The 21194-nt window shown below is 42.9% G+C and overlaps 1 protein-coding gene across 1 annotated transcript; it reads left to right on the top strand.

Annotated features, from left to right (window-relative positions):
• The first annotated feature begins 5602 nt into the window (after positions 1-5602).
• Positions 5603-12252, top strand: LOC121569928 (dermatan-sulfate epimerase-like protein). The gene has a single exon (XM_041881273.1). The coding sequence runs from the start codon at positions 6710-6712 to the stop codon at positions 10367-10369; it is 3660 nt and encodes a 1219-aa protein (XP_041737207.1). The 5' UTR covers positions 5603-6709; the 3' UTR covers positions 10370-12252.
• Positions 12253-21194: the final 8942 nt, after the last annotated feature.

The raw sequence follows: 21194 nt of genomic DNA, 5'->3' as shown, positions 1-21194 counted from the left end.
CTCTGTGATTGCCAACAAGGGTTTTGCCACCAAGTACTAAGTCATGTTTTGCAGAGGGGTCAAATACTTATTTCCCTCATTAAAATGCAAATCAATTCATAACATTTTTGACATGCGTTTTTCTTGATTTTTTTGTTGTTATTCTGTCTCTCACTGTTCAAATAAACATACCATTAAAATTATAGACTGATCATGTCTTTGTCAGTGGGCAAACGTACAAAATCAGCAGGGGATCAAATACTTTTTTCCCTCACTGTATGTAAACTTCTGACCCACTGGAATTGTGATACATTGAATTATAAGTGAAATAATCGTTGGAAAAATTACTTGTGTCATGCACAAAATAGATGTCCTAACCGACTTGCCAAAACAATAGTTTGTAAACAAGAAATTTGTGGAGTGGTTGAAAAACGAGTTTTAATGACTCCAACCTAGGTTTATGTAAACTTCCGACTTCAACTGTAGAATCAAGTCAAACCTTCAGGATGTCTAGACTACCTACTTTAAGCACTGTCCCACCAGGTTTGGTAACATTTGACCAGGAAATTACATTGTTATGCCTTTCCATTTCAAATCTTTAATCAATTGAAGGCACAGCTAACCTACTTGATTACATTTAAGTAATTTTTCAGACACTCTTATCCAGAGAAACTTAGAGTAGTGAGTGCATAGATTTTAATACCTTTCCCCCGTGGGAATCAATCCCACAACCCTGGCTTTATAAGCACCATGATCTACCAACTGAGCCACACGGGAGTTTAGGTTTGCTTTGTTTGACAGCTCATTCAGGTATGACATTGCCTAAGGTGCAACAAACAAACACCAATAATCAAGGTTTAGTTGGCAGAGAGACTGCAGGCAGCAAAACACATACATACCGAAACAAGAAGACAATTCAAGCGAGTATGATTGAGAGGCAACACACAGTAAGTTTGAATGCACATTCTAGAGGAAAATCACATCTGAGCAGCTGAAATTATATTAGTTAGCCCTCTCATTTGGGATTTATAGGGAATCCTCATATGTCTATTATACAGCAACGGGAAATCAATGAGGCATTTTGCTGTGAACTGTTAATGAACTTACTCTTCAGAGAATTAATACACAGCACGATTTTAATTAGGGAGAATAGCATTTAATGAATTTATGTAATGCGTTAATACGTCACAGTGGCCTAGGGGAGAGGGCCAGCCCAGCCCAGTGATGCAAGCTTTGTGCAGGGAGGGAGTAGTTCATGCTTTCTCATGCCAAAATCTGTTATGATGGACGTTGGACTCAGTCAGCTGTGCATCACTGCTCATTTCTGCTTCAGTCCCATTTCAACAGAAGCCTGTCACTTTCCCAGCGGACATTGCAGTGAGTTGCGTTGGAAGGTTCTCCCCCACTTTGAGGTGGCAACATTAATACTGTCAAAGCAGAGGAGGATGCAAAGAATCCAAATTTGTGAGATGGAAGCCGGCCCATTTGAATAATGTGAGCCTTGGAGAACACAGATTTCCTTACCAGACCGTTTGAAGTGTGTGCGGCAAAGAGACGACTCCTGACAGCGTCAAATTAAACCTCTGTCTCTGAAAGTGGGGAGGGGTAGAAGCAAAACAAAAACTGTGAGTTCTAATCTTGCCGTGCACAGAGCCAAATCACACCACAACCGGTTTTTGCAATATCAATCACACAGAGAGGTTTCATTTACACCCCTGGGAGAACATCAGATGTCATACGACGAAATTGGAATTACATCTGGGAACTGTGTTTTCTTCTCCACACAGAACGATTGTGTCATATATGATATAATACAAGCCAATCATCTGCATAAGCATTGTGAGCAAAGGGAGGAGCATTAAGCAACACAATACAATCCGTTCTAGTAGAAGCACTATACTGTACCATGGGTGTAGAGCAGTGGTGACAGGGACCTTTGAAACATTGTTCTATTCCCACAGATCTTAATTGGTAGTGTGCCTGTTTCGCTCACACTCTTTCATAATATCGCCATATATTTTCTTCTCACTTAAAACATTCATTCTTTTTCCTTTTTGTTTTTTTCTCTGCACCAAATTACCCTGGGGGACTATGAAATTTGCATCTTGAAATATTCATGGAAGGTTTAGGAGCTGGGTTGTACCATGCACTTCCTCGGAATAGAACAGGTATCAACGCAGCATGTGTGGTAAATGTTTCATGATCACAGCCCGGCGTATTCCCAGCTCAGAACGTCTCCCACATTAAAGGCTGCCTGCCTGGCACATCACATCAGTCTCCTTCACTCAAGGTCTGATAGGTTGATCCCGCTATCAGAATGTGTTTGTTCTCAATCATCCTCCTATTTATCTTCTTTGAATGCTATGTCAAATGCAGCAGTCTCACGTTGTTTAATGGATGTGGAAGTTTGATAGCGAGTCATCAAAAGAACGAATGAAGTGGAAGAAAGAACTAGTTTGAGAGGTGCACTTTTGACTTGGAAAGTGCTTGCACGTACTGAAATACATAGAATTGTATATTTTCTATGGATCCTTTTCCTCTCACACCTTCAGCTGTTTCAGAAGACTGCTTTTAAGGTCATTAGAATAACATTATATCAACGTTAGATCATTTTGGTGCAGTGGTTAATAATGTACATTGAGAGAGTGTGACAAAAGATTTTACTCACAATAGGTAACACTTGAATTGGTTTAGGCCTCCATTTATTTCAATAATGTATTTTTTTATTTATTATTTTTTTATTTAACCTTTATTTAACCAGGTAAGCCAGTTGAGAACAAGTTCTCATTTACAACTGCGACCTGGCCAAGATAAAGCAATGGATGTAGAAGTTTGACAGCGAGTCATCGCTGGATATTGTGTGTCCAATGACTGAGTGTACAAAATATTAAGAACACCTGCTCTTTCCATGACATAGACTGGCCAGGTGAATCAGGTTGAAAGCTATGATCCCTTATTGATGTCACTCGTTAACTCCACTTCAATCAGTGTATATGAAGAGGAGGATACAGCTTAAAGAAGGATTTTTAAACATTGAGACAATTGAGACATGAATTGTGTATGTGCGGAATTCAGAGGGTGAATGTGCAAGACAAAAGATGTAAGTGCCTTTGAAAAGGGTATGGTAGTAGGTGCCAGGCAGTTGTCTCAAGACCTGCAACACTGCTGGGTTTTTCAAGCTCAACAGTTCCCCATGTGTATCAAGAATGGTCCACCACCCAAAGGACATCCAGCTAACTTGACACAACTGTGGGATGCATTGGAGTCAACATGGGCCAGCATCCCTGTGGAACGTTTTCGACACCTTGTAGAGTCCATGCCCCGACAAATTGAGGCTGCTCTGATGGCAAAAGGGGGAGTGCAACTCAATATTAGGAAGGTGTTCCTAATGTTTGGTATGCTCAGTGTATTTCATAATTCAATTTCTGCAGAGTACATTGACAAAAGTCTCCGCATTAATGGCTTTGGTTTCAATTAGTTACCATAATAATAAACAAAACTCTTACGCTGAAAGTAGGCTACTAAACATTGCGGCTGATAGTTTGACAGCCAACAGCTCATTAGGAGAGAGTATGTGTTATTAGCTAGAGAAGAGTTCTCAGACCGACATGATTGACAGGCAGACCTCATGGTAAGGTAAAGTGTTGCAACGCTCTTACAAAACTGAAACAGACACATTTCTTCAGTCAGACTCTACCCAGAGGCCATCATGCAGGACGCTGGCATGCTGTGTTACCCCGAGACTCTGGGGGAGGAATTGATATTCTCTGCAGGGACTGAGAGGAGTCTTTCATAGGACCCTGGTTCACTCCTCCCTTTGCTCCCAGCATGCCACGGTTTTAATAAGGTCACCGGCTGTCTGTTCACACCTCCCTGTTCAATATGCATGACCAGACCTTTTTACCCCAACCCCAGCCAAACCCTGAGCTTTCTGATACTTCAAACAACCACTACGAACAGCAGTGGATGGCAAAGGAACACCTATCGCTTGTCAGTCAATAATCTCTCTCTGTGTGTGGATGCCATGTTGCCTTGCTTGAGACATCTTTGGCAACAGAGAGCCATAGCGTTCAACTCTGATGTGTTTGAAACGTCACTAGGCAACGAGTGCCAAGCAACAACCTCAAGACCTCCTGTTCAGGGCCCTAGGCACCGACAGCTGTGGATAATAGTGATTAGAGAGTGTTTTTATCTTGTGGTAATGGGACTCCATCATCACAGTATGCAGAGGTCTCTTGTAATTAGGCGGCTCAGTCGATCCGATGCTGCTCTGTCTAAAATACATATCTGACATTTTTAAGTTGTTGACTTTAATCTCCTTTTTAAGAATGTTCTTTGTTTCTCCCTTAAGGTAAAACCCACTGGGCACACTCTAGTTGAATCAACGTTGTTTCATTTTACATTTTAGTCATTTAGCAGACGCTCTTATCCAGAGCAATTTACAGTTACTGAGTGCATACATCTCTAGTGGCACAGCTAGCACTGCAATGCAGTGCCTTAGATGCAGTGCCTTAGACCACTGCGCCACTCGGGAGTGTTTCCAAGTCATTTCAATGAAATTACGTTTAACCAATGTGGACTAGACGTTGAATTGACGTTTGTGCCCAGTGGGAGGTGTTTGTAGCAAACACAAGGGATTACGTTCATCCTTGTGTATCAGAAGCAAGAGAAATCTAGCCATCTTTGAATGAATTCTCTTTAAAAAATAAATTAGAAAATAATGAAGGAGGAGGGGGATGCTTAATGGAGATTAAATGAGTCACTGGTATACTGTTGAGAAACCTGGAACCTGAACAGATGGACAATTAATGGCATTAAAAGGAAGGGAAGTGGATGTGGCACAGGAGCCTCCATCTCTCTCTCTCCCTCGTGGAAGAGGAGAGTTGTGTCCTAGGGGAGATCTAGATGCATGACTCCTGCAATGGGGCTGATAAGGGTAACTGTTGGTCAATTTTTACATGTAGTCTGAAAGTGCAACTCAGTGCGGTGGTCCCCACAGAATACCTTCCATGTAGACACTATGAGCTTGTATAAGTCTGGCAATGAGAAAAAAAAGTACACTGTAAAATAAAAACACAAAATTGCCTATAGTGAATACATGTCTCATCTCCTCACATGTGTTGTTTACTGTTATGGTCCTTTCAGTAGGCTAATTACTTTTCTGATTTTCTACAGCACTTGACATCCTGGCACTGATTAAGGTGCCCATGCAGTGGTAGAGTAATTAGATAATGCTGATTGTTATTAGACTTCAAAGACGCTGTAATTAAACATGTACACAGTAGTGTCGGTGTGATTGACATTCATTATTGGCAAGATCGATCAACAGGTTTTTGGACATATAGGTTTTCTACTACCTTATGTAATTTGATGTAGGCTACAAGTATTAACTCACGATAGAGTAATTCCAACTAGGGGCAGCGGGTCCGTTGTGCGTTGTTTTTAATTCATATGTGTGTAAATAAATGATACACAATAATCTGCAACTCATTGAATTTCACATTTCACAGCTGCATTCTCGCGCAGGGAAGTCTGAGAGCGCGCTTCCAAAGTCACGGCTCCCTCTACAGGTAGTACCGTGTACATTTTTCACTGACTGCTAGAAAACAATATCACACTGTAATACAGTAAGTAGGACGGACATATCAGACGCAGTAAGATACATACATGTTCAACCGCAATTGTTATATGATGCAATATATATGCCGGAGTGGCGATAGGAAGCGCAAAGCAGTTGATTAGGCTGCAAGGATTTTCCAGCCTGAATGTTTGTCTATTTTTGGGAATGTATTTAGTTTTTTTTTCAATTGACTGTTATGTCTCTTTCTTTGAATACTTGGCAGTGACGACAACTTTCCCCTTTTAACTAGCCTACCTAATCTAACGTTCGTTGGTTTGGGAAAGAAGACAAACGGCGAATAGGGGAAAATAGATAATTTTACAATGGAAAACGACTAAACCTTGGATTGGGACAGTACATCATCGCGACAGTTTGCAATGTTAGATGCGGAAATGCGCTATTTTCTTTGGTTTGTGGATATTGCAGCTCGATCGAGGAGAATAAAAAGCCTTTGGGTGTCTGTGATTGGACCGGACACCGACTGGGGCTGACTGATGTTTTTCCAGGAGGAAATGTTTTTTGGGGAGAGATGAATACGTGTTTGCTGTTGCTCGCAGCAGGAGAGATGCCAGTCTCTCCATGCGCCACACTCCAGTGAGGATAGAAAACGTGCCGGCAAAAACTAACAGATTCATGGATGAATTCTATGTTAAATTTTTCTAAAAGATTAATGTAAGATTGCTGTTTGATTGTATTTTTGTTTTATGGGGTAGTACATATGTGCAAACCTCCACAACTTTATCTGGCTGCTGCGTTTTCAAACCTTTCCAAGTGGAGATGGACATTGTGCGTTTTTGTACTGTATAGGACTGGAGTAGCCTATACATTAGGCTGAACATTAGTGCTGTCAAGCACTCGCCTCCTGGCAATTATTCACGCGGACTGGTATTGTAGAATACATGTTGTTTTATTGTGAAAGAATATAGTCTGTCGTTTTTTTTTTTTTTTTATAGAATGTGAGATTGAAAACACATCTCATATATATTTGAATATGTCTCCAAAATACATTTCAGAAGTTTTTGAAAAATACTTGAACTTGTTATCACAAAGGAAAATAATTTGCCATTCAGCTTAAAAAAGAGATGATAATATAAACAAAACAACAACAAAATGTCTTGGACCATGGCAAAAAAGTGGATAGGGTGCTATATATTTTTACTGGCACTCTTGGCAGTGGGAATGGCTTTTTCGGGTGTATTCAACGCGTCAGAAAAATATATTTTTACGGATGATTTGGTGCCACTCAAACTCACCCAGGGCAAAGCATCAGAGCATCGAAAACTTCAATCTACCGATTCTCATCCCAACCTGTATTTCAACCAAGTAGATGTACAGCTTATGAGGCAAAGATCCTCCAGCACACACAGCCACATTTTCAAAGTAATCAGGGCAGCGGTCCTGACCATGCTGTCCAATGTGCCCCTTTACATGCCCCCTGCAAAACATGAGGAGTTTACTAGCAAGTGGAATGAGATTTATGGGAACAACCTACCCCCCCTTGCTCTGTATTGCCTGCTGTGCCCAGAGGACTCAGGTGCCCTGCAGTTTCTCATCAAGTTTATGGATAGAATGGCAGATTACCCGGACTGGAAGGTGACCAGTGCTCCCAATGATGAGGTGCCCATGGCACACTCACTTACTGGGTTTGCCACCGCATATGACTTTATTTACTCGTTCCTGGACGAGGACCGACGGGATGTTTACCTCAGGAGAATTCGCTCTGAGACAGAGGAACTGTTTGAGACATCTAAGTATAGGGGTTGGGGGAAGCAGTATCTCCAAAATCATCAAACCACTAATATATTAGCCATCTTGACTGGGGCTATTGTGGTCGGCACCCATGAAGACCCAGAAACAATGGTCTGGAAACAGGTGTCAGTCAATTATATGGAGAAGACCATGTTTCTCCTAAACCACATTGTGGACGGGTCACTAGATGAGGGCGTGGCATACGGGAGCTACACGGCCAAGTCAATCACGCAGTATGTTTTCTTAGCGCAACGTCATTTCAACATTGACAACACACAGAACAACTGGCTGCTGGAACACTTCTGGTTCTACTATGCAACTCTGCTGCCCGGCTTTCAGAGGACTGTGGGCATCGCCGACTCCAACTACAACTGGTTCTACGGCCCAGAGAGCCAGCTGGTGTTCCTAGACACATTTGTTATAAGAAACGGCACTGGGAACTGGCTAGCCCAGCAGATTAGAAAGCACAGGCCCAAGGACGGTCCCATGGGCCAGTCCTCTGCCCAGCGCTGGACTACCCTTCACACTGAGTACATCTGGTACAATGTCCATCTCACGCCACAACCTCCCCATGGCTTTGGCAAAGCCAGGATGCATATTTTCTCCAACTGGGGTGTGGTGACGTACGGAGCCGGGCTGCCCAACGGTCAGGGCAACACATTTGTCTCCTTTAAATCCGGGAAGCTGGGTGGCCGTGCCGTGTATGACATTGTTCATGCAAAGCCCTATTCATGGCTGGACGGCTGGAATAGCTTCAACCCAGGCCACGAGCACCCGGACCAAAACTCCTTCACTTTTGCCCCTAACGGACAGGTATTTGTGTCTGAAGCACTTTACGGGCCTAAGTACAGTTATCTGAACAATGTGCTTGTGTTCGGCCCCTCTCCCAGCAGCCAGTGTAATGCCCCATGGGAGGGCCAGCTGGGGGAGTGTGCTAAGTGGCTGCGCTGGACAGATGAAGGGGTGGGGGATGCTGCTGGGGAGCTGGTCGCTGCCTCCTCCCATAGAGACACTATGTTTGTAAGCGGGGAGGCAGCCCCAGCTTATTCTCCAGCCATGCGGTTAAGGAGTGTGTACAGGGCACTGGTGCTGCTCAACTCCCAAACCTTGCTAGTACTGGACCATGTCGAGAAGTTGGACGATTCGCCCATCACCTCGCAGAGTGCGTTCTTCCACAACCTCGACATCGACTTTAAATATGTCCCCTATAAATTCATGGACAAGTATAATGGGGCGTTGATGGATGTGTGGGACGCTCATTATAAAATGTTCTGGTTTGACAGTCAGGGTCTCAGCCCAGATACTAGGATACAGGAGGCCGAGCAGGCTGCAGAGTTCAAAAAGAGGTGGACACAGTATGTTAACGTCACTTTCCCCATGAGGGGCACAGTAAGCCGAGTGGCCTATGTGATGCATGGACCTTATGTCAAAGTGTCCAACTGTCGATTTCTGGACAATAGCAAAAATGGTGTCAGGCTATCTCTAGTTATAAACAACACAGAGAGAATAGTTTCCATTGTAACAAACTATAAAGACATAGGAACAAGATTAAGTTATTTAGGATTTGGGGGTTATGCCAAAATGGAGGACAGACATCAGATCATTCGATATGGCCTGGGGACTCAACTGGTTCCGAAACAAACCACAGTGGACAGTCAGCTGTTTGATTTTGGATTCACAGTCAATGTAATAGCGGGGGTGATACTTTGTGGTGCTATTGTTTTTTTGACCCTGCAGAGAAAGTTCTATGTGTGCTTCAGTAGACTGATGCGCTATGCTCTGCTCTCGGTGCTCATACTGTGGATAGCTGCGTTGTTGTTCATGTCGAACACCTGCGATCAACTCCTCTGTGGGGTCAAATGGAAAGGTGTCAGCACTGACCCAGAGGTCAGCAAACAAATCAGACTTTATGATCAGCATCACTTTCCCCTGCCAACTGTTGTCATAACGACCCTGCCTGGCTCTGGATCGGAAATACTTAAGCACCTTTTTGACAACAGCTCCGACTTTGTTTACATACGGGTCCCCACGGAGCACGTAGACATTCCAGAGACCGAGTTCGAATTTGACTCGCTGGTCGATGCCTGTGAGTGGTCCAGAACGGACGCCCTGCGTGGACGCTTTAAAATCATCCAGGGCTGGCTGCACTCTCTGGTCCACAACACCAAGCTGCACCTGCAGAACATACAGCTAGTGGAGAGTAGCAGGGCCAAGCTGCCCCAGAGAGCCCCAGGCCCCGGCAGTGACAGGAGGAAGAGGACCAGGAGGAAGGAGCCTGCTGCGGAGCTGAGGGGCAAGATGAGGGGTAGCCTTGACCGGGATGCTGAGTATGTCAGGGAGATGAGGCGCCACGTCAGTGAGTACCCCAATGCCCGCGTGGTCCTCAACATGAGGAGTGGAAGCTGGGGGCTCAAACTCCCCTTCATTCAGGAGGTGGTGGGCCCGTCCCTAAGGGCCATCAATGTAGTCAGAGACCCCCGGGCGTGGATCTATCTCATGCTCTATAACAGTAAGCCCAGCTTTTACTCCCTTAAGAACATTCCTCAACACCTGTCCCTGATATTCAAGGAGGACGGTAGCAGTAGCAGTACAAGGGACACGTGCCCAGCCTCAGCCCCTGAGTTCAGAATGATCCGGATGCTCCTGTCCCACTCGGAGACCAGCGCTGTCCTCATGCTGGCTCACCTGTGGCTGGCACACACTTCCGCAGTGCTCCGGGTCGGTGGGAGCCTCCAGGCAGAGGCCTACCTCCAGGTGCGGTTTGAGGACATAGTCACTTTCCCCCAGGAGACAGGTGAAAGGATCCACACGTTTCTGGGGGTGCCGGTCACACCGGCAGCCCTCAACCAGCTCATGTTCACCACCTCCACAAACTTGTACAACCTGATGTACGAGGGGGACATATCACCAGCCAACATTAACATATGGAGGCAGAACATGCCTCGCAAGGACATCAGACTGATAGAGGACACATGTGGGGTGGTCATGAAAAGACTTGGGTACTCCAGATTTATCAGCTAGTTAACGTTACTGCTGCAGGTCAGCTGATATGAAGTCTTGTTTGTAGCTGCAAATCTTTTACTTTGATCATCTCTAATGTTGTATTTTGCACTGACCGGTAATGGAAGTGATATCATCACTGAATCACTGATGGCAAGTAGTAACACGGGACAAAAACAATTATTTAAGCCCTATTATTTAACTGTGTTCTGGGTTTTACTCTGTTACATTATATGTGGGCACATGATACCTTGTGTTTGCAAGTGAGGGATGTTTTACATTAAAATTAGTTGAAGGGGAGCTTAAAAAGTGAAAGTATTTGATTGTGTTTTCTCCCTATTATCCCTGGACAATTACTTTAAACACTCTTTGTTGGAGTGAGATTTCCATCCTTTGATGTCTTACAGTTTTCTCTTAAAAAGTCTCCCAAAAAACTGCAAAGTCTAAACAGATTATTTTTGTAAAGCTGTTTGGAGCTTAGAAATACAGTATGTTCCAAGTGCTTAATTGTTTTTAAATATATATATATGAATAATGTGTTCCTAGTGCTTATATAAATATGTATATGAATATTGTGGACTGTATTTTCATATAAATGTATACTGGAAATGTTTTATGTTAGACAAATATGCCATCAAGGAATTTTATTTGAAGTTCAAAGATGTCATGACATGTTAATGGTTTAGCACATTGCAGGGATTCCCTCAGAAAATGTGTGAAAGACTGTGTACAAGCCTTTAGAATCAAGTTGAAGTAATTATTCAAATGGTAATCTTAGGTTGTTGGTTTTCTGGAGGAAAAGGAAATCAATGGCTTGTTACAAACACACATACCCCAAAGGTTATAACAAATGAATATGGAAATGAATACCATGAGCATGACATGATGTTTAACCCTTTCATGGCATCCATTGAGTTAACTCCTAAGAAGGTCAGCTCCATAGAGATCAAACTGGGCTAAACGACAGCCCTGACACAGTTTTAGTCTGAGCTATTCCAAAGCATCCCCCCAGCTACCCATATTAATCTGCAAAACGCCATAACTGGGGCACCGTCCTCTGTTTCTATTGCTGCATTATCTTCACTAGGCCCTAGAGGAAATGCAAACAATGCAAGTTTCCATTTCTTGATGCGCTCAATCAGATATCTAATGATCTTTCAGGACTTTGTCCTTAAACAGTTCACTAGACATCAGCCTCCGCTGGATATGAATATTAAGTGTGTATTAAAGGGAGTCTAGATGTTTTCTGGGTCGTTATGTTCTGTTCTGTAAGCCACCAGTGTGGACAAAATGTATGAGTCTTTTTTATTTTTTATTTTATGCTTAATATACATTTACATAATTGGATATTAAACAACATGGAAAAAATACACACTCAAAAACTAGCATTGTGTATGTAAATAAATGCATATCATATCATACGGAAATATCAGTCCTTTCTCAGCCAGAAACTGTCCTGGTTTTCCACTTTGAACACTGAAACCTGTGACTGCTTGGAAACCTGTTTGATGTTGTGGTCTATGACTGTGTGTAGACTTGGCAGCCATGCTCTCACTTTGGTGTTGCAATCCTGTTACCAACTCTGTTTTGTATTTGCTTGTGGGGATGTGTTTCCTTGCTTCTGTGGCCTTGAATTACAAACATACTTCTCTACATCTGGTTTAGTGGGAGCAGGATGATAAGACAATGTAAAAGAAAATAACACATTCTTAAATACAGAACATTGACAACCAGTGATCGCTCTGATCCATTGCATAATTGATTCACTTTGTAGTTCTCTTTTGTAGTTCCAAAAACGGAGGCTGCTTCGTCACTATATATGGTAATCAAGGTCTATTATAGCTCTTTCTAGGAAATTGGTGACAGAAACCTAACTGCCTATATGTGCGCCATGCATGACAAGGAACAGCCATTAAAAGCCTGTAAAGAAATGCTCATGTCACCTTTTCGCCTTAACGAGCTCTGAGCCACATAAAACATGTCTTAACTAGAGCTGTGTTGTTAGCCCGCTAACATTCCTTATTCTCACTGTCTCCATGACACTCCATCCTCTACTGACACTCAGGTACTGGCAAAGCCTTCTACTCATAATGTTAAAGAAACAACCTTAATATATAAAACTAAAATATATAGTAAATGCTATCAAACAAAATTAGCTATTCCTAATTGTACTTATGCTGATTTCCCCCCCCCCATTTTATTCAAGGCAATACTACAATTATTATGCTAGTAAATATTCCCATATAATGAATATTTTTACTTTGATACTCTATGTTGAGATAAGTTATGATTTACATTAAAGTCAAAACAGAGTGTTTTGATGCTGATTGTGAGTAGCGAAGGAATAACATTTAATGTCAACCAATGAAATTAGATATTCAAAATCAAAGCCAATTAGTTCAACTATGCATATTATATAAGAAGGAATTACTTCCTTGTCTAACTCAAGTCAGTATCTCAAACAGTTCTTATTTGATGGAGTACCCCTAAGGTATTTATTTCTGACTCATTCAATTCCCACACCTATCCTCTCATGTTTATACCAAGCCAAATTATATTATGCAATATCGTTTGATGTCTGATTGCAGAGAAATAATGTGAGGACAGTGATAAATAATATAACTGAAAAGCGTTCTGCTCATCTTCAGCTCGTATTGTGTGGGCTAAGGCATACCTTATTCACCATATTAAATCTCAAAGTAGTCCAGGAGACCAGATACACTGATATAATGTGATTGCGGCCCTATAATATAGTATGAGTAAGTGATCCACTGTATCACACTAAGCAGAGGTTAACCAAATGGAACGGTCGAGGGACTCAATTTCAGCTGAGTAACCATCTATAGCTGTACTCTTCTCCTTGCTATCTGTATCCTCCGTATCCTCCACCAGCCCAGTATTGGTCCCAGGGGGTCCTCTCTCTCCTGGCAGCCACCAGCCCTGCCAACACTCATTAATTAACCTTTACTGCAGCCGCCATCAGTCAGGAACTATTCTAGTGGGGAGCTGGAGCACTGTTATACAGTGTGTTTGCAAAGCTGGGTGCTACAGTATAGAGAGATACTATAGCCATTATTATAGTCTCACAACATTGTTGAATGCTTGTTTCTGATTGGCTAGAAGGGCATTTTAGAATGGGCATTAAAACCAGATAATGGACAGTTGGAAAAGATATCGGGACACCTTGCAATCATGATGCAATATGCTCCTACACATGCAGACCGTACTTGCTAGAAAGTTACAGAAAGCTAAACTAACAACCACACCAAACAAAATCTTTGTATGGGTGCCCTTGAACAGACAAGGGTACAGAGGATACAGAGACAAGAAAGGTATTTTTTAAATTAAATGTTCATTATCTATTGACAAGGTGTAAAGCTGATGGCATACCTATTGTCCCCAATGGGTCACTTTCACCTTGGCAGAATAATACCCGGCCATCAGATTCCTCCTCGGCGACTGTCGTTGTTCAGATTTACCCACTGATGATAGAGTGAGTGAGCAGCTCTCTGTTTGGATATGGGGCGGCATGGATCATTCCGATTGGTATTAATGGGACTTGACTGGAGAGGAAATGAGGGGGCATTGTCAATTTACGCCTGAGGACAAGTCACGTCTGCGGTGAAAATGGAATCCTTCATGCCAATAAAGCAGAGCGGCAGTCACTAATCAATATAAGACCACAGGAGTCAGGCATGATCTCTGAATCACACAGGATATAGCACAAAAATGTCAACTATATTCATACCACCACTCAGTTGAGCTGAACATTACAGTATTGCTCATATAAAGAGAGAGAGGGTGATGCACATTATAATGTTTTGGTAAGCAGTTATAAAAGTCTAAAATGCATGTTGATATTTTTCTATCTGAAAGAAAGTGCTTTTTATTTTCTGTACTGTAGTCATATCTAAATATGGTTGACACGGAGTTGCTTTTGAGTCTAAACGTGAGCATGACTGTCACTCTAATTGGTGAAGAGGACAAACAGTACTACATATCCCTGTCTATGGTGTTTGTGTTTGTGGCTGTGCTCAAAGCGCTTTGCCTTTTATCTCAACAGCCCTAATGGAAGAGGCCACTCAGTGCCTTCATTAGCATAATGTCCCTTCCTTCCATTTGTTTACATTCCGAGAGCATCACCAATTTAAAAGCCATAGAGAAATGTATTTTCCCCATGAAACCTGAAAGCCTACAGTAGCTCTGACCCTCCTATCATGAATGCGCCTCTAACTCTAAAGTAATTAAAAATATCTTTACAAATTCAGTTTCTTCTTGGGAGCAATACACATGCGGTATATGAATCAGGACCTATATGCTTTTAAGAGTTGATTACTTTTTGATTTTGAAAGTGAAACCTTATAGTTCCTGTCAGCGGCCTGTCAGCTTAACCTGTCTGTCTGTGCAGTCGTGTTAAATCCTCTTTCTTGCTCCGTTCGTTTGTGTAGCTGGCGAAGCTTGCAGGCTAGCTGCAGTTCTGTGACTCTAGGAAACAGAGCTGCTGTATCTCTGTCTGAAGCCTGAACTGTTCCTCATGTTTCAACCGTTGTGGCTTGTCCTCAATTGCTAACCAAGCACAAACGAAGCAGGATGACGTGTTTGGAAATGAAAATGAAAAAAGCTTTCAACTGAAAGAATTTACTGTGCTGGCAACTGACTGATTTAACTACACAACATGACAATGTCAGCCTAAATTGGACTTGACCCCATTCTGGTCGAAATGGAGTTGTTCAACGGGACGAGCCAATAGCGTAACCTAATGAGGTGTTTCTGCCCATTAAGGGCCTGCCATGCTACAGTAGCGAGACCTCCGAGCTTGTGTTGTTTTTCTGGAGTGAGGGAAACTGGCCAGCTGGCTAGCCAACAGATAGACAGAAGGGACGGGACGGGGAGAGGCCGTTCTTGGATGACAGACTCAGTAGTCCTTCATTATGAGGGTTCAGGAAACCATAACGACGAGCTGTCACACGGCTACTACGGCGACGGCGGGCAGTCACTCTGGTTTCATGTCTGGGAGACATTTGAAGGCTTTTAAAACAACAATCATGGTTGAGTTGTCAGACCAATAGTATTGGTGAGAGAGTGAGAGAGAGACAGAGAGAGACAAACAGAGACCGACAGACAGAGAAAACAAGGTATGATGTTGTCTTGCGGAGGAGCCCCATCCTGGGTTGATTTGCTCAAACATGAATCATTGATGTCTCGTTAGTGTTATTTACATGTAGTAACTATAATGGCCTCTGTGACATCTAAAGCTTTCATTACAGTCACGCGTGCATACATTTTATGTATGGGTTGCCCCAGGAATCAAACCCACAATCCTGGTGTTGCAAGTGCCATGCTCTACCAACTGAGCCGTGGAACTGGCAGTACCGAAAAAGTATGTTGTAAAGAGGCTAGATATAACCAATGGGAAGCTTAAGAGTCATTACGTTTTTTCTACCACCTCGAATATCCTCATATCACTGTCTCGAGGATACTGCGAAAGGGTACTTTGCCTGATAAGAAATTGACAGGAGACCAGAGTGGCAGAGGAATCCTTGCCCTATGAGTTTTTCAGATAAGCCAATCATTATACAGTACCATAGACTTTCTCTTATCCATCCTCTAACCCTCCCACCCAGCTCGTGCTATCTACACCTCTGGCGCGGTGCAAAGGCACTTTTCAGCTTAAGATTACTTTTTCTCGACTTTCGAGACACTGTGGTGACTTTCTGTGGAAAAACTTTTAACTTTTAACAAGGGCATTGTTTCTTGCAGTGACAAGGCTGGTTCTGCGTTTGGCCTCCTAAATGTGATTATAGTAAAAGGGCACTTGCACTCCAAGATGTCCTTAAACACACCTTTACTGTTGTGTAGACCAGACACCACTGTCTTCTATACAAACTGATGTGTGTCTGGTCCAATGGATAGAATACACATTGGAGAAGATGCTTGATTCTAGAGTAAACAACCCCCTGACCACAACACATTTTGTTTTGTATTCTTCGAAAAATTTATCTAATATCCTTGGGTGACAGTGAACAAAGGTTACACATGACAGGACTTGGCATACTCATAAAGACAGGTGGAGATGCTGCATCCATTTCAAAGCTCATCTAAATGGATGCAGCCATGTCCCAAACAAGTCTAGTGACAGCACTATTTTATAGTGAAAGAGACGTCCTGCCATTGACAGCCAGGCTGGTGAGAGACGAGGGATGAAGGGACGTTCATCATTCTCCCCTACTCCCCTGCTATATTCAGCAGCAGAAGAAGCCAGATGGTCGATTTCTGCAGTCATCTGCTTCTGTTCCTCCGACACCATCTCTCTTGTCCCCTGGCTCCGTATGCAAGAGTGGTGAGAAATTATGAGTAAAAAAATATATATTGAAAGAGACAAGCGGCCAGGACAATCCCCCTCAGCACATACGTGTATCTATGAACCTGCCATTGGGGAATTTGTCTTTTTCATTTTGTGGTTTCCACTTGTCAAGTACAAAGCAGGTGCAATTTAGGTTCTTAAATTGTTCTTCCTCAGCTCTAAAGGTTCCTTGGAGAACACTTGACCAATAAATAACCTTTGGGTTAAATGTGGGGTTCTTTATGTGACATCTACGGTTCTTCAGAATTCTAAAAGGTTCTTGAAATGTATGGAAGCCTGCAGATGTGTCCCTTTCATAGCACACATCAAATTGGCCAGTGTTAACTAGTGTTGATTTTTCAGTGTTGATTCAAGAGTTAAATTAACAATGGAAAGAGTTAAATTAACACTCAGTGGTGTAAAATAATCCCAGTGTTTGTGTAAATAACCAGAGTTGAACCAAAACCACGCCCATAATTATATTTCCCAGCATACTCTATTGCAGGTTGATTTTTCAATTGTTTGTTTCAATATCTATGTTCTTGCATTTACATTGATTAATTTATCAATCTCATGCTACTCAAATATAAATAACATACATTTTTCTAAACTATTCCAATCTGTTACTTTGACTTATTGAACCCGTTACTGAAATGGTTGTTCCAGTTTAGATGTTTAAGGTAGTCTCATATCTTAGTCTACCCAACCCTAGCAGTCATTCTGAATGCAGGTTACGGGTGAATAAAAATTCAAAATGTTGGGTAACCCCAACTCTGGCTGAATTCCAATAGGAATTACACATCACTTTGCAAGCCAGCATAATGTGGCCAAAGTGATGTGGCCTGTAAAATATGAGTTTCAGGCCACTGTATTGGGTAAAACTAGGCCCTCAAAAAAAGGCCTTAAGAAATACACTATACTGTATATACAAAAGTATGTGGACACCAATTCAAATTAGTAGATTTGGCTATTTCAGCCACACCCGTTGCTGACGTGTATAAAATCGAGCACACAGCCATGCAATCTCCATAGACAAACATTGACAGTAGAATGGCCTTACTGAAGAGCTCAATGACTTTCAATGTGGCACCGTCATAGGATGCCACCTTTCCAACAAGTCAGTTCGTCAAATTTCTGCCTTGCTAGAGCTGCCCTGGCAACTGTAAGTGCTGTTATTGTGAAGTGGAAACATCTAGGAGCAGCAACGGTTCAGCCGCGAAGTGGTAGGCCACACAAAGCTCACAGAATGGGACCTATGAGTGCTGAAGCGCGTAGCAAGTAAAAATCGTCTGCTTCGGTTGCAACATTCACTACCGAGTTCCAAACTGCCATCTGGAAGCAACGTCAGCACAATAACTGTTTGTTGGGAGCTTCATGGAATGGGTTTCCATGGCCGAACAGCCGCACACAAGCCTAAGATCACCATGCGCAATGCCAAGCGTCGGCTGGAGTGGTGTAAAGCTTGCCGCCATTGGACTCTGGAACAGTGGAAACGCATTGTCTGGAGTGATGAATCACGCTTCACCATCTGGTAGTCCAACAGACTAATCTGGGTTTGGCGGATGCCAGGAGAACACTACCTGCCCGAATGCATAGTGCCAACTGTACAGTTTGGTGGAGGAGGAATAATGGTTTGGGGCTGTTTATCATGGTTCGGGCTAGGCCCCTTAGTTCCAGTGAAGGGAAATCTTAACGCTATAGCATACAATTACGTTCTTGATGATTCTGTGCTTCCAACTTTGTGGCAACATTTTGGGGAAGGCCCTTTCCTGTTTCAGCATGACAATGCCCCCGTGCACAAAGCGAGGTCTATACAGAAATGGTTTGTCGAGAACGTTGTGGAAGAACTTGACTGGCCTGCACAGAACGCTGACCTCAACCCCATCGAACATTAGTGCCCGACCTCACTAATGCTCTTGTGGCTAAATGGAAGCAAGTCCCCACAGCAATGTTCCAACATCTAGTGCATCTTGCTTTCAATGAGAATGACATACAGTGGGGAAAAAAGTATTTAGTCAGCCACCAATTGTGCAAGTTCTCCCACTTAAAAAGATGAGAGAGGCCTGTAATTTTCATCATAGGTACACGTCAACTATGACAGACAAAATGAGAAAATAAGTATTTGGTCAATAACAAAAGTTTCTCAATACTTTGTTATATACCCTTTATTGGCAATGACACAGGTCAAACGTTTTCTGTAAGTCTTCACAAGGTTTTCACACACTGTTGCTGGTATTTTGGCCCATTCCTCCATGCAGATCTCCTCTAGAGCAGTGATGTTTTGGGGCTGTCGCTGGGCAACACGGACTTTCAACTCCCTCCAAAGATTTTCTATGGGGTTGAGATCTGGAGACTGGCTAGGCCACTCCAGGACCTTGAAATGCTTCTTACGAAGCCACTCCTTCATTGCCCCGGCGGTGTGTTTGGGATCATTGTCATGCTGAAAGACCCAGCCACGTTTCATCTTCAATGCCCTTGCTGATGGAAGGAGGTTTTCACTCAAAATCTCACGATATATGGCCCCATTCATTCTTTCCTTTACACGGATCAGTCGTCCTGGTCCCTTTGCAGAAAAACAGCCCCAAAGCATGATGTTTCCACCCCCATGCTTCACAGTAGGTATGGTGTTCTTTGGATGCAACTCAGCATTCTTTGTCCTCCAAACACGACGAGTTGAGTTTTTACCAAAAAGTTCTATTTTGGTTTCATCTGACCGTATGACATTCTCCCAGTCCTCTTCTGGATCATCCAAATGCACTCTAGCAAACTTCAGACGGGCCTGGACATGTACTGGCTTAAGCAGGGGGACACGTCTGGCACTGCAGGATTTGAGTCCCTGGCGGCGTAGTGTGTTACTGATGGTAGGCTTTGCTACTTTGGTCCCAGCTCTCTGCAGGTCATTCATTAGGTCCCCTCGTGTGGTTCTGGGATTTTTGCTCACCGTTCTTGTGATCATTTTGACCCCACAGGGTGAGATCTTGCGTGGAGCCCCAGATCGAGGGAGATTATCAGTGGTCTTGTATGTCTTCCATTTCCTAATAATTGCTCCCACAGCTGATTTCTTCAAACCAAGCTGCTTACCTATTGCAGATTCAGTCTTCCCAGCCTGGTGCAGGTCTACAATTTTGTTTCTGGTGTCCTTTGACAGCTCTTTGGTCTTGGCCATAGTGGAGTTTGGAGTGTGACTGTTTGAGGTTGTGGACAGGTGTCTTTTATACTGATAACAAGTTCAAACAGGTGCCATTAATACAGGTAATGAGTGGAGGACAGAGGAGCCTCTTAAAGAAGAAGTTACAGGTCTGTGAGAGCCAGAAATCTTGCTTGTTTGTAGGTGACCAAATACTTATTTTCCACCATAATTTGCAAATAAATTCATTAAAAATCCTACAATGTGATTTTCTGGAATTACAGGCCTCTCTCATCTTTTTAAGTGGGAGAACATGCACAATTGGTGGCTGACTAAATACTTTTTTCCCCCACTGTATCTATAACACACATTTCTATGTGAATTTGGTAGGGTCGCCCAAAAAGCTCCATATTGCACTTTAAAGAATTACATTTTAATGACAACATATTCAGTTCAGAGCTCACTTGGTGAAGGCCACAGGACTGAAAATGAATGAATGCAACAACCATGTCTCTGTCACTAGCAAACACAGTCGGGGGTGGTACTGGTAACTCAAAAATTCATTTAAAAAGCGCCCTGGGAAAAAAGCAAATAAGGCTTAGAACCCTACAGCAGGGCTATTAATTTCCGGTCTAGGAGGGCCGAAACATTTCTGGTTATGGATTTTTGTATTGTTCTTCAAAGAACTATCGAGTTTATGGTTCTTCAGAGACCCTAGAATGGTTCCCCTATGTCATCGCTCTCAAGAACCTTATTTGGTTCCAACTTGCACCTTTATTTTTAAGAGTGTAGTAGGTGTCCAAGCGAAATGTATGTCTTCACACAGCTGGACACTCAGGCTTTTGTGAAGGTGTCAGGAAGATTTGACAGTGGGATGAAAGAAAAAGAGGAGGTGACCTTGAGAGAGTGATAGAGGCATACAGAGGTGTCAGCACCATCATACAGACAGAGTGATGATCTGGTGACAGTAGTAATAGCTTTTAAAGAGGAAGTGCTAAATTGTCCTCAACGACTTGAACAAAAAACACCACCAGGAGGGCCTAAGATAGATTGACACTGCCAGAAGTTTGGCTTTATCCACCTGCTTAGCAGGCTCTTAATGAGAATGTGACCAGGAGATCGGAAGGATATTCACTGAGATGATATTTATGTGTGTTCATCTTGTCGCTGCTCAGCCATGGGGCATAATTACAATAAATTACCACACATCCTCCCAAAGAACCCCTCCCAAGACCATAGGCCTATCTAGAGAGACAGATATATTGTCTGTTTAACTCTAGCCCTATTTTAAAACCTACTACCAGTGTAGGCTAATATGAGTTGTCTGGGAATTGAACTTGTTTCTCAGTTTGTCGGTTACACAACCTGTCATTTGA

This window comes from Coregonus clupeaformis, chromosome 7, assembly GCF_020615455.1.
Source record: "Coregonus clupeaformis isolate EN_2021a chromosome 7, ASM2061545v1, whole genome shotgun sequence".
Lineage (NCBI taxonomy): Eukaryota > Metazoa > Chordata > Actinopteri > Salmoniformes > Salmonidae > Coregonus > Coregonus clupeaformis.
This window is presented reverse-complemented; position numbering and strand designations above follow the sequence as displayed.

Excerpts from the sequence above, each read along its gene's own strand:
- LOC121569928 (XM_041881273.1), top strand. The coding sequence starts at position 6,710 with ATGTCTTGGACCATGGCAAAAAAGTGGATAGGGTGCTATATATTTTTA.